This window comes from Acinonyx jubatus, chromosome B1 (assembly GCF_027475565.1).
Source record: "Acinonyx jubatus isolate Ajub_Pintada_27869175 chromosome B1, VMU_Ajub_asm_v1.0, whole genome shotgun sequence".
Classification (NCBI taxonomy): domain Eukaryota; kingdom Metazoa; phylum Chordata; class Mammalia; order Carnivora; family Felidae; genus Acinonyx; species Acinonyx jubatus.
Window position 1 is genome coordinate 194,694,357 of NC_069382.1, and position 12,454 is coordinate 194,706,810.

The 12,454-nt window shown below is 60.0% G+C and overlaps 1 protein-coding gene across 1 annotated transcript in view; it reads left to right on the forward strand.

Annotated features, from left to right (window-relative positions):
* The window catches only part of WDR1 (WD repeat domain 1), a 44,457-nt gene that overhangs the window by 14,682 nt on the left and 17,321 nt on the right, over positions 1–12,454 (forward strand). Inside the window, exons 4-6 of the mRNA XM_053217570.1 lie at positions 3,236–3,383; positions 4,428–4,608; positions 12,163–12,240. Coding sequence (XP_053073545.1) covers positions 3,236–3,383; positions 4,428–4,608; positions 12,163–12,240 — 407 coding nt within the window. The remainder of the gene's footprint in view (positions 1–3,235; positions 3,384–4,427; positions 4,609–12,162; positions 12,241–12,454) is intronic.

The following is a 12,454-nucleotide window of genomic DNA, read 5'->3' on the forward strand; positions in this document are numbered from 1 at the left end:
ACCTTTGGTTTATATTCCTTGATTTATTTTCGCCCTGCAGTTCCGCCCCCTGTTCCTGCTTGCCAGCAAAGTGCCTTTTCGTTGAAAGCCGCAGGATGTGGCCCTGGTGCCAGGAGCCACAGGTCCAGCCGCTGAATCACTTGGGAGCCCCAGGCGGGGTGCTGCACCGGCCGGAAATCTGGGTGCTTCAGACCCCAGCGCTGAATTGGTGGGGGAGGCTGGCCCAGAGACCGTGGCAAAGGACAGTCCACAGAAGTAAAGGATCGGTTTGATCTTGACTTTCTCGGAAAAGTGCCCTGACTTGGCAGAGGAACTGAGGGAGGTTTGGGCTGTGTGCAGATCAGGTGTTCTGGGTGGAGATCACGTTTTCGTTTCTAGCCTGCTGCTCCCTTTATTCGAGTGCACACAAGGAAGCCTCCACTGCAGAGATTAGGTCCTGGGCTAAAAATAGTGTGGTCGTGTAGTAGGGTTTGGAGTGTGCAGGAGGGAGGCTGGGAAAGTGCGTGCTCTGGTTAACTGGGTTACCTGGAACCTAGGGTGCCCAGGTTCTGCAGGGGAGGGGCCTAGTACCCCGGGAGGCCTGCAGCTCACTCCCAGATGGGGTTCTAGCTTTCTGCGGGACCTTTAGATTCCTGTAAGTCTGAATGGTCTGTGTCTGCTCAATGATCAAGCCTTCCGGAAGGCCTGAGTAAGGAGCCCGTGGCAGGGGCTGGACCCCCAGCCCCAAAAAACACGGTCGGTCTCTGCCCCGGGGTTGATGTAGCCCACGGTCCGATGTTCTCAGTGCAGAGCCATTTCCAGGGCAGTCCCAGTCCCCTCCAGCAGTGTCTTCCTTGTGTAATTTTGATGCTGGCGGTCTGTGCCCCACGCTCAGTCCCTGGGGCACCCCCGGGCTGTGAATCCCAGGCTGCAGAGTGGCGGGCATCCGGGAGAGGGCCCCATGCCTACAGGAGAGGAGAGGAGAGTTGCTCAAGTGAGGAACATAGAGGAGAGGCCTTGATGAAAGGCACTGGAGGGCCCTCACACTCCCTGCTCCCTGTCACCGCCCCCCCCCCCACCATGTTACTAAGCTGCTGGAGAGAGGGAGCAGGCTCACCCAGACTGCCCCCCTCTTACTGCCTGGAGGGGGAGACGCCTTCCAGGTGGCAGACAGCAGGCACTCTTTCCCCGTCGTCTGTGGCCTCCTGCAGGTGTCCTCTATCCCAGGGGAGGTGTCTTTGCTGTGCCCTCAGCACTTAGCATGGGCTTGGGGCTCGTGGGCCCTTGATCAGTATCTCGTGACTGCACAGGGTGCTGCCTGCCCCAGTTGGGCCTGAGCACCTGGCCTTCAAGTCCCACTGTCTTCTTTTCTAGTCCCAGCTGCTTCCAGAAAGGATTAAATGTATGGAAGCAAGCTAAGGGTCTCTCAGTAGATGAACGGATACAGACAACGTGGCGTGTATATGTATGCGTATGTACATATATACGTATACACGTATATATATATGCGCATATGTATATATACACACACACACAGCGGAACATGACGCAGTCATAAAAAGGATGAGACCACGCCACTTGAGATACCATGGGGAGGACCTAGAAGGTATTCTGCTAAGCAAAGCAGACTGAGAAGGAGAAATACCATGTGATTCCTCTTAGGAGTGGAATCTTAAAAAAAAGGATGAATTAACAAAAAGCAGAATCAGACCTATAAATACGGAGAACATGCTGGTGGTGGATAGAGGGGAGGGGGTGCAGGTGGGAAAATGGGTGGAGGGGAGAGGGTCGGTCATACGGGCTTCCAGGTGTGGAGTAAGGAAGTCACGGGAACGAAAGGCACAGCTCGGGGAATACAGTCGGTGACACTGCGATAACGACGTGTGGGGACAGAAGGTAGCTACTTGTGAGCACGGCGTAATGTGCAAACTTGTCACATCCCTGAGTTGTACCCCTGAAAGTAACGTCACGTCGTCAGTTATACCGGACGAGCAGGGCCCGTGGGAGGCGGCTGGCGGTCTGGTGAGGGAGGCGTGGGGCAAGCAGCTGGTGCCGGGCCTGGGAAGGAGCCTGAGCCGCCCAGGAAGCAGAGCCCAGGGAGGCGGGAAGGCTGGGTCCGTCCTGGTCGAGCAGGTGGGACACTGTCAGCCTCTGCTACACTCAAGTATAGATGCCGATTCTACGTGACTCCCTCCGTAGAGCCCCCTGGACCGGCCTGGGCACAGCCGACCACAGCCTGGTGTGTGCATGAGTGTGTGCGCACGTGTGAGCGTGAGTGTCCGTCGTGCACACAGAGCCTCTGCTTTTTCCTTTCCTTTCCTGCTGGCTGCCTTGTTACGGATGCCCCCAGCTGCAGGTCCCCTTTGCAGCTCACCTCGGCCAGGCAGCCTTCCCAGACCTCGCCCAGAGAGCACCAGGTCCCCAGGACCCCCACGTGGTGCTCTCCATGTGGAAGTCAGCTTCTCCCTGTCTGCTGCACAGGACTGTGGGCCCCCCGGGGTTTGCTCATGGGTCAGGCTCTCCGGCAGCCTCCTGCGGAGCCTTAGTTCGCTGTGAAGCGATGACTAACTTGGTGATGGGACCCTGGTGGGGAAGGGAAGGATGTGCCGCTTCCCCTTCCAGGACCCTCGTGGGCCTCACACGGGGATCCTGCAGCACCCAAGTCGTCTGGGCTGTGGGGTGTGCCTTAGATGCCAGAGGGCGGCACGGGTGGAGTGGAGGGGAGCCCCGGTGGGGGCCACCGTGCGCGTCACGGCATGCATTAGCTGCACACAGCTGCGCTCCTTGTCTGTGTGAGCACGGCCACTGCACGGGAGAGGTGGCTGTCACCAGTACTGTCACACTTTGGAAATGAAGAACTTCGGTCCCAAGCGTTAAGAAAGCTGCCTGAGACCCATGCGCCACTTGGATCCCCCTACGAGGAAACCACAGTCCCAGAACCAGACCGCTTCCTGATGCCTCGGAAGTGTGCCTCCGCGTGTCTCTGGGCGTTCTGACCCACACCCAGGGTGCGTCATCCAGGTGACTGCTGGCACCCCCCAGAGACCCGGTAGTGGCCCTCACAGAGGCCACGGGCTCTGGTTGACTGGTGGCGGGTTTTGCTTACCTGAGACACGTCCCTCCTCCCAGCAGCAGCCTCGGGCAACGCCAGCAAGCCTGGGAAGCCTGGGCGGTGCTGTCCGGGCATGCCTTGTGCCCACACGGCCCTGCCCCAGGGGTAAACATGGCTGTCGCTCCCCCCTTGTGTCCCCCACAGATGTATCTGGGAAGCTGAGGATCTGGGATACCACGCAGAAGGAGCACCTCTTAAAGTATGAGTATCAGCCTTTCGCTGGAAAGATCAAGGACATTGCTTGGACGGAAGACAGTAAGAGGATCGCAGTGGTCGGGGAAGGAAGAGAGAAGTGAGTCTCTGGCCTCGGCCCTCCCTGCCCGGGTCCCTTGGCTTCGCTTTCTTTCCGGTGCCCCCGGTGGGAGGGGAGCAGTGACACCTGTGCCAGCTTGGACTCGTGTGGAGTCCCCCCGGGGCCCTGGTACCTTCCCTCTGTCTCTGACATCCGTGGCCCCTCGCCTCCTGGAGCTCCAGCCGTCATGCCCACAGTCCAGGCTGCAGGAAACGAGAAGGTAAAAGAGTTACAGCTCTCAGGAGCGTTCCTGGGGTCCCTCCCAGCATGCCACGGCCACACCTGGCCGCAGGGAGCTGCGCACCCCACCTGAGATGGTCACTTAACGAAGGAAGAGGGGGCAGGTGGCCCGCAGTGGCCGCCGCGCTCACGGCTCTAGTGACCGGTGGGGTCAGTACCGCGACTCAGGTTTCCGACTCCGAGCGAGGTCAGGGTTCCCCCCAGGGCACCACGGCCGCCGTCAAGCACTTGGAATTTGGCAGGCACACATCTCCCTACTCAGAGGCTATTTTTACTGCGTGTTCTGACAGGTATTAATTCTGCCACAGCTTTCCCAGTCATCCTGTTGGTCTCAGCAATTCCGTTTTCATTCAGTCACACGTAGTAAGTAACCCCCGCGGTACGTTTTTATCAGATGCCAGCTGAGTGCAGGACATCCTCGCCTTTCCAGCAGAGGTGGCGGCTGCTAAATATCTTGGTCCCGCCCAGTAAAACTGGTAGGAAACTGGTAAGCCATAGGGCTACTCCCCTGGCAGGTGTTTCTAAGGCACATTCCACATGGGAGGCCTGTCGGCCTCGACCATATAGACCGAATAGGGATTCCAGTCCCTTCCCGAAGGCACTTGCTCTCGGATTCTCCAGCAAATACTGTGCAGAGCTGAAACCATGGGAGGCCTTCAGCGTTGACTCCTTTAACGAGCATGCGTGAAGTGTGGCCACGAGCACTGCCCACCCCCACCCCGAGCACTGGCCACTCAGCTGCCCACATCTCATTGACTGTCCCCAGGGTTGACTTTTTCCTGTGACTCCTCTCATTGGGTCAAGGTTTGGAGCCGTCTTCCTGTGGGACAGTGGCTCTTCCGTGGGCGAGATCACGGGACACAACAAAGTCATCAACAGCGTGGACATCAAGCAGAGCAGACCGTACCGGCTGGCAACGGGCAGTGACGATAACTGTGCCGCGTTCTTTGAGGGGCCACCGTTCAAGTTCAAGTTCACAATCGGCGTAAGTGGACTTTCCCCTGGGGGTGGCTTGCACGCGAAACCAGCAGTCTAGACCTGCAGCTATGGCAGCCAGGTCGCAGGCACGTGCCATTAACGCCGTGACGTGTTGATGCGTGGACGGAAGTGGAGTTTACAGGGGAACTTCACACGTGAAGCGCGTGGGGCAGCACTCGAGCCCCCGGCCCGCCTGGTCCTGCACTCAGGCCCGCCTGGATGCTTCCAGCAGGGAGGCGCTCGCCCCGGAGGAGGTGTATGTTTTTGGGGTTGCAGGGAGGGTGCATCTCTGATGCCGTGTGGCCAGGTGAGCGTTCTGGCTGGAGGAGCCTTGTCAGAAAGGGGTGGCCCAGGCCTGGCTCTGGTGGTGCCGGCTTGAGACCTGCTGAGCCCTCAAGCGATAGAGGTGGCCAGCTTCCGGGGATACCTGGATTTGTCTCGTCTGGTGAGGTGATGAGGGCAGGGTCCCAGCTGGAACGTGACATGTGATGAAGAGAGTTAGATGCTTCGACTCTCAAAGACTCATGCTCTAAATGCCTTAGCGGAGCCTGTCCTAGCCCTGCACGTGCTCCCTGCCTGCGACGAGGGTCTGAACCTAAGCCTCCCTTTTCCCGTCTGCAAGGTGGGTATGGAGGCATCAGTACCAGAGCATTTTAACCATGAACTTTACTGCACAGCTGCCCGCGGGTCCAGAGCGGTTCCTTGCCCTACCTCATGGAGGATTAAATGAGAGAATGCCCTTAAAGAGACTCACTGGGGCCTGCTCTTAACTCCGGTGACTAACCACAGTGATTCATAGATAGCGGGCAGGGTGTGGCTAGAAAGGATGATGACACTTCCTCAGCAGGTCCCCCCACAGGGCAGCACTGGGGCAGTGGGCGGAATCTGCTGTCAGACACTGAAGGGCTCTGCAGGGGTTCCTGCTGGTAGTGAAACAGGCTTCCATCCATCCCCGGGGCCCTTGAGCAGGGCCTGGCCGGCTGCGTGGGAAGCACAGCAAGGCTTTCTGTGCCCTGCAGAGCGTGCAGCTCAGAGGTCCCTTTGCAGCAGTCCGTGTGGCTGTCTCCTGTGGCTGCTGCCTGGCTTGTAGGTGGTGGCGGCTTTATTGAAGGCTGTGGCTCCAGGTCCGTGCTTCCTACGTGAAGGCAGACGTACCATGGGATACAGGGTGAGCAGTGAGTGCTGAGTCAGATGGAGTCGGATAACTGAGCGTCCTGCCTCGCACCCAGGAGAGGAAGGAGGACGGAGACAGGAGGTTTCTGTGGCAACAGGAGGTCGTCCTAGCTTGTCTCAGTGAAGCTGTCCCTGCCCCCAGGTACCCCTCTCCGCCTCCCCCGCTGTTTGATTTCACTTGGCTGTGATCTGGGCTCTGAGCTGGTGGGGCTCCCTTCCCCGCCCCAGGAGGGATGGTTTCCTCTTCGCAGATGGAGAGAAAACCCGGCAGGGAGCAGCTCAGTGGCAAGTAAGCAGAGCCAGGTTTTGAGTCCAGTCAGCTTGAGCCTGTGACTTCACCCCACTGCCAGCCTTCTCCACGTGCTCACTTGGAGCCTTGGCCGGAATGCCCTTCCTCATTCCCTTTTCCTTTCTAATCTGAGAACACAGCTCTCGCCCCAAAACCCTGGCCCGGGGTGGGGGTCAGGTGCTGACGTTGGCCCGGCTGGCACCTGTGCCCAGAAAGGGCACACAGCTCGTCCCCACAGTCTGCCTGTGGAACCTGTCACCCGTGGGTCCTGCGTAAGGACCTGGGAGAGGTCAGAAGGGCTGTGGGCCGGGAATGGGGGGCACTGGGTGGCAGCCCAGCACGGCAGCTGGCTGGCTCTGCGACCCTCGGGTGGGCGATTGGTGTTCTGGGTCTCTTCAGGAGACGGATGGTGACGGCCCTCCTCCGCCCGCCCCGCCGAGCTGTGGGCGCACGTGAGCTGCTGGTGAATGTCTCCGTGTCCACGAGGAGTTCCTCGGGCTTCTGTTGGAGAAGATTCTAACAGGCTCAGTTGGCCTAGAGAGTAAAGGATGGGGAGAGCACTTGCCCCCCGGGCACCCACCCAAAATGCCTTGTAAAGTGTTGACAGCTTTGTAGATGAGTCTGACTTGTACACGTGTATCTGCCCTGGAGTCTCAAAACCCCGGAGTAAAGTGGAGTGGATGGCTGGCTGTCCACCCGTCCAGGCTCCAGCTTCTTGCCGTCTTCCTCTCGAGCACGTTTAAGGCCATGGGATGAGGGGTGGGCACGTCGGGAGCACAGAGGAGCTGAGTTCCAGTTGCCCTGAGAAAGAGGAAGTTGTGCTCTCAGTGTCAGCACGCACTGAAATAAGAAGCCGACGGTGCTCATACCCGAGGGGAAGTGCAGGGGTTTCTGAGACAAACCAGAGCGACCATACTCAGGTCAGACCACCTGCCCGTCCTGCTGGCCTGAGGGGGGGAATCAAATTGCTTTCCTTTTTTGTTCTCGCGTTTGTACGACTCCGCTCATGTCGTACAGAGGGAGTATAGACTCCTGGTTCCTCCAGGCTTGAGTCCTGGATCAGCGTCAGCCACCCTCTGCTGAGCCCTCAGACTCTGGGTTCAGCGTTAGTGTTCCGTCACCTAAAACCGCAGCGAGCCCAGGAGGCTGTAGAAACACAGGGTGGGGGAACCTTCACCTGAATAGGCCCGGGCCCACCCATATTCAGAGGCCGTGGGCCCCCCCGGACCCCCAGGACCATAGGAGGCCGGGTGTAGGACAGAGGCTTTGGGCATCGCTGTCTCCGCCCCTGGCCCTGACGTTCTGTGGGTAAAGGTAGAGGTTCCCTTTGAGGAGCTAAGAAAGAAGGGGTGGGTGGGCCCTTGCCCACTCCTCGCCTACCGCAGGCATGTCTTCCCCGCCAAGTGCGTCCCCGCAACGGATGCGTCTGGACGGGTGAGAACCGGCCCAGCTGAGCATCGTCCGCTGGCCTGCCGCACCCGTGCACCTGCCCGCTGGGGTGCTCTGCGAGTCTCTGGCCCCGCGCTTCCTCCTCTGTCCGGTGAGCAGGTTGGCCGCCCTGGGCCGACCGTGGACTCCCCTTCTGGAGCAGGCCCTTCGGAAGACTGCGTCCACATCCCGACCCACTTCCAGGTGTTGTGGTCGCTAGGGTAGTTTGTCTAACTCAATGATTGCCGAATCGGCACTCCTGTGCCCCGGGCCTGCTTCCGCAGGCTGCGGCCGGCCGACCTGGAGGTGGAAACTTCCCGCCCGAGTGTGTGAGAGCGGAGGGAGCCCCTGCGGCGGGGGGACGCCTGGTGACCTCTCCTCCCAGGTGCGGGTGCGGTGTGGTCGGCTGCTCTGGGAGCGGCTCTCCCCTGCCGCCCGTGGCGTCTCTCCCTCCACAGGCGGCTCCAGGCGGGGGCGTCCCACGTCCCTCTACACAGCGGGAGGGGACGTGAGCTACAAATCTGTCTTCGCTATTATTAGAACTGCTGCCTTTCCAGACTGTGAAGTAAAATTGGAGCTCTGATATGCAGGATTTTCTGGTGGTGTTTCTCCTGTTTCCTGACTCACAACAGGGCACGAAGCAGCCATATGGCTCCTTCGAAGTGTATTGGGGGCCTGGGCTGGGCCCACAGGATGCCCTGCCTGGTCAGGCCTAGCCTTTCCGCCCTCATGTGCGTTGGTCTTGCTTTTCAGAGAGCTGTGGGTGCGTTCGCGACGGGTGTGCTGGGGGGCAGCAGGGCACGTCCCCTCCCCCGTTTCCTTCCTGGCTTCCCGCACAAGCCGTGGCCGACGGCAGGGTGACTGGCCCAGCCAGGCTCACACGGAGAAGCTTGCCGTCGCCTCCTCTAGTCCTCTTTCTCCGGAGTCCGCGGTAGCTGAACCAGTCTGTCCAGGGTGGCGGGAGAGGCAGGCAGAGCGTAGGGGTCACTTTGGTGCTTCTCAGCCAGGCTGAGGCTGGCGAGGAACTTGGCGAAGGATGCGGGAGACTTCGGAGCGGGAGGGGGGGAGCCGGGTGTGGAGGTGACACAGACCGAAGCAAGGCGACGCCATGTTTCAGGTCAAGGCAGAAACCCCTTCTCAGAGCACTGGCTGTGGATGCTGGGCTCGGGGAGGGGGAGGGCACCAGCGTTGGAGCCTGTTCCTCCCTCCACGAGCTCATGACAGGGAACAAGGCAGGTGGGCCTGGGGCACGTCGCTGTGAGTGTCAGTAGCAGTCGTATGTTCAGGGGACAGCTGAGGCCAGCGGAGCCAGGGAGGGCTCCCAGAGGGGACATCTGAGCTGACCAGCTGGAGTCAGGCCAGGGAGCTCCGTGGTGCTCTGACCCTATCAGTGACGTGGGCTCAGGTACATTACTTATTACCTAATGGCTTCAACGACTCCGTGTTCTCAGTGTCGAGAGGGGGTGATGGGGGGGGTCAGGTGATGATGGGGAGATAATGACAGTGGGGCGTTCTGGGGAGGATCCACTGACAGGGTCCCCGCCAGAGCTCCAGTGAGTGTTCGCCGTGACTGATGGGCGGACAGGATTAGACCGGACCCCGAGGGCCTTCCACATCAGGGGATGGGGATGGCCTGTGCCGTGACTCCTCTGGGGGGTTGGGGAGGGGCCGGGAGCCCCCGCTCAGTAGGTGGTGGCTGGGTTAGGCAGCCGCAGGAAGCCTTCGGATGTCTGAACCCTCCCTGTGAAGTTTCCCCAGACCCGGTCCTTCTTGCACTCAGGCCTCACCTCCCCGTGGAGCGGGCTATTTTTAGCCCTCACTTTTTTGGTTAACGGGCTGTTCACTGCCGTCTCCCTTTAAGTGGGCTATTTCAGGAGCAGACATCAGTCTCCAGCTCATTTGGGCTCTTGGCTCAAGCTGCAGGAAAAGCTGACGGGGAGGAGTTTCTAAAGCCCGAGGCCTTGGGTTCACACAGCGCATGGGCCTCAGCTTGTCTGCCGTGCCTGGCCCGCGCCAGACCGGCCGGGGCTGTCCCACAACCTGCCTTGTTCCCGGGCCTGGGGAGGGGCATGCTGCGTTCCAGCAGGGAGAAGGGCCACAGACCCTGTGTGGTGTCCCCTGTAACATCAGGGGTGCTGAGTGCTCTGAGAGACCCGATCCAGAGAGATGGGGCAGAGGGTCTGGGGAGAGGCCGTGGCAGCACAGTGGGATCACTCCAGCTGTTGGCTGGACCTGGGCAGGTGCGGGGCTTGGGTGTCCGGTGCCCTTCAGGAGGGCGTCCTGACTAAGGCCAGCTGGGGTTGGGATACGGGGACGTTCCTGTTCTCTAAGGGAACCGGCAAAACTGAAGTTTGTTACGAGGCGGAATTAAATGATGGCTGGCCAGCTAATTCATAGTATATTCCTTACTCCCAGTAAAGGGGAATCAGCACCCCACCGTGTAAAGGGGAATCAGCACCCCACCGTAGCCACCTATTTAGCCCAGGGTCTGCTCCATTTGTCGTGCGTGCTTTTGGTATCCCAGTCTGGGGGGCCCTGCTTCCCTGGGCTGGCCGCGGCTGGATGGACAGCACCTGGGTGGCTCCCCGCCGGAAGGCCCCAGAGCCAGTGCGGTCAAGTGCAGAGCTCTGGAGGAGAAATGGGAGCCCCGGGTTCTCTCCCAGCCCTGTTGTCTCCTGGGAAGTGCCTGGAGGCTCCCTGAAGCCCTCGTGGTGGTTAGGTGGCGGGTGACCGGTGATGATGGTGGAGGCAGAAGCAGCCAGGAGGGCTCGTAGGATCCTGGTTTGGAGAGCAGTTTGGTTCCGCTGTGGCTCACGTTGCCAGACTGCTCCTGCTGCTGGTCTCGGAGCACAGACCCGGGAGCAGGGAAGGCCAGCCTTAACACAGATGAGCACACACAGCAAACTCAGGTCCCTGTCACCCCGGTGGAAGCTGGGCCCCGGGAGGCGGGTGGGTGGCCTGTTCGTAATAGGGACCGCCTCCCAGCGGTCGCACAACCAAAGCCAAGTGCGGGCTGAAGCCATGAGCCCTTCGTGCCTCCGTCAGGGGCACCGGTGATGGTGCCCCAGAGGACAAGCTCTTCGGTCAGAGCCAAGTCCCAGCCCCATGACGGTGCTCACCGGAAGGAGGCAGAAAGGAAAGCAGGCTGTGTAAACCAGCCACCAGCATCGCCCCCCTCGGTGCTCAGGCTTTCTTGTCCCAGCTGGTCTCTCCTTTCTTGTCCCAGCTGGTCCCTCGAGGGTGACCTGGCCTCCCCACCCCTGCAGGGGGTCCCTCCCGGTGAGATGTGGCTTCGGCTGCTTCTGGCCTACAGCTGAGGGAAGGGGAGGAAGTGCTGAATAGGAGGTGCCGGGCCTGCTTTGGGCTCCAGCTCAGGACGGGGACCGCATCTCGTGGGGCCTGACGCCTGGCCTGGAGCCAGATCGCAGTCATGTGGTGCTGTGGAGCGAGGGCTGCCTCCACCAGGGAAACCCGTCCTCCCCCTCCCAGCTGGACTTTGCAGACACATGGATTCCTTTGATCCCGGCTCTGGGGCTCCACTGCCCGGGAACCCGGCCCCGACTTCTCCTTCCTGGCCTGGGTTTCTTCATGAGGACAGTGGTCACAGTGTCCGTGAAGGGTTGTGACCACAGGAGCGTCTTGGATGACGCGTTCCACGTGCCCTAACGAAGTTCGGCAACCCACGGCGTGATCGCCAGGCATTTGTTCTCGTTTCTAGAAGCCTGAGCCTGAGCTCCAGGTGTCCCCAGCTTGTGCCCCCACCCCCCGACTCCTTCCCGATTCTGTTACCTCTGGGGTTCTTTGACTCAAGGGAGCCTAACCCCAGTCCGCCTCCATCTGGGCTTGTTCTGCCCCCCTCCCCCCCCCACCCGTCTGGGTCATTGCATTAGGACCGTGCTAATGACCTCATCTTGATTGCTTCTGGAAAGACCCTCTTTCCAAGTGAGGTTTCCATTCAGATAGCACCAATTCAGCTTGTGTCTTTGGGGCATAATTCAACCCATAACATGACAGACGCACATGCGGACCCCTCGCACGCAGCTCCTGATTAAGTCAGTGCTTGGCTTTGGAGGGCACTGTGAGGCAGGTGATGAGTGGGGGTTTTTCCTGAAGGTTAGCTGTTTATACCCACAGAAGCAGTTAACCCTTCCTACCCTTGGGCGAGCTAATAGTGCTTGCCAGGGTGGGGAGGGGCAGGGGGTGTTTAGAGGATATTTTCTTATACGAACCCTCGATTTGGGAAAGAATGAGTTGTTCCTCTAGGAAAGGGACTCACCCCTGGAGGGTCACTTGGAGTCTTACTCCCAGGAAGTACATGACCATCGTTGAATTTCTGGTCGTTAGCTCCAACCCAAGGTGCTGCACCCTGGAGACTCAGCCAAGAGGCCTCCAGGTTCTGGACTGCAGTTCTCACTGGGCCCCTGAGGGAGGAGGGCGGGTTGTGTCTGCCAGAGGGGAAGGAATGCACCCGGAGTGTGGGAATGGGGAGGCCTGGCCCTCCCAGTGAGTCAGGGGCTGCTTCAGACTTGTTTATTTAAGCCCTGAGGTCGTCCTGTCGCCTGGCAGTTCACATCGGCAGCCAGAGTGGATGTGTGAAGCAGACTGCATATTTCATAAAGAACTTTCCAGAACCTCCCGTCGTCTGGTGGATAACTGTGCACTTTCCCACAGGACCACAGCCGCTTCGTCAACTGTGTGCGATTCTCTCCTGACGGGAACAGGTTTGCCACAGCCAGCGCAGATGGCCAGGTGAGGGCGGGGGCAGGGGCGGGGGCAGGGGCGGATCCATGGTCTCCCAGCGGTTCCGGGCAGGCAGACCCTCCAAAGCCCGTCTTCCCATGAGGAACTAGAACTCCCCCTCCCTCCCGCTCCTGGAAGGCGCTCGGGTTACTGGGTTGGTGGACCCCTTTTCACCTCTCCTTTTGTTTTCTATTTTTGGAGAGAGTGTGAGCGGGGTGAGGGC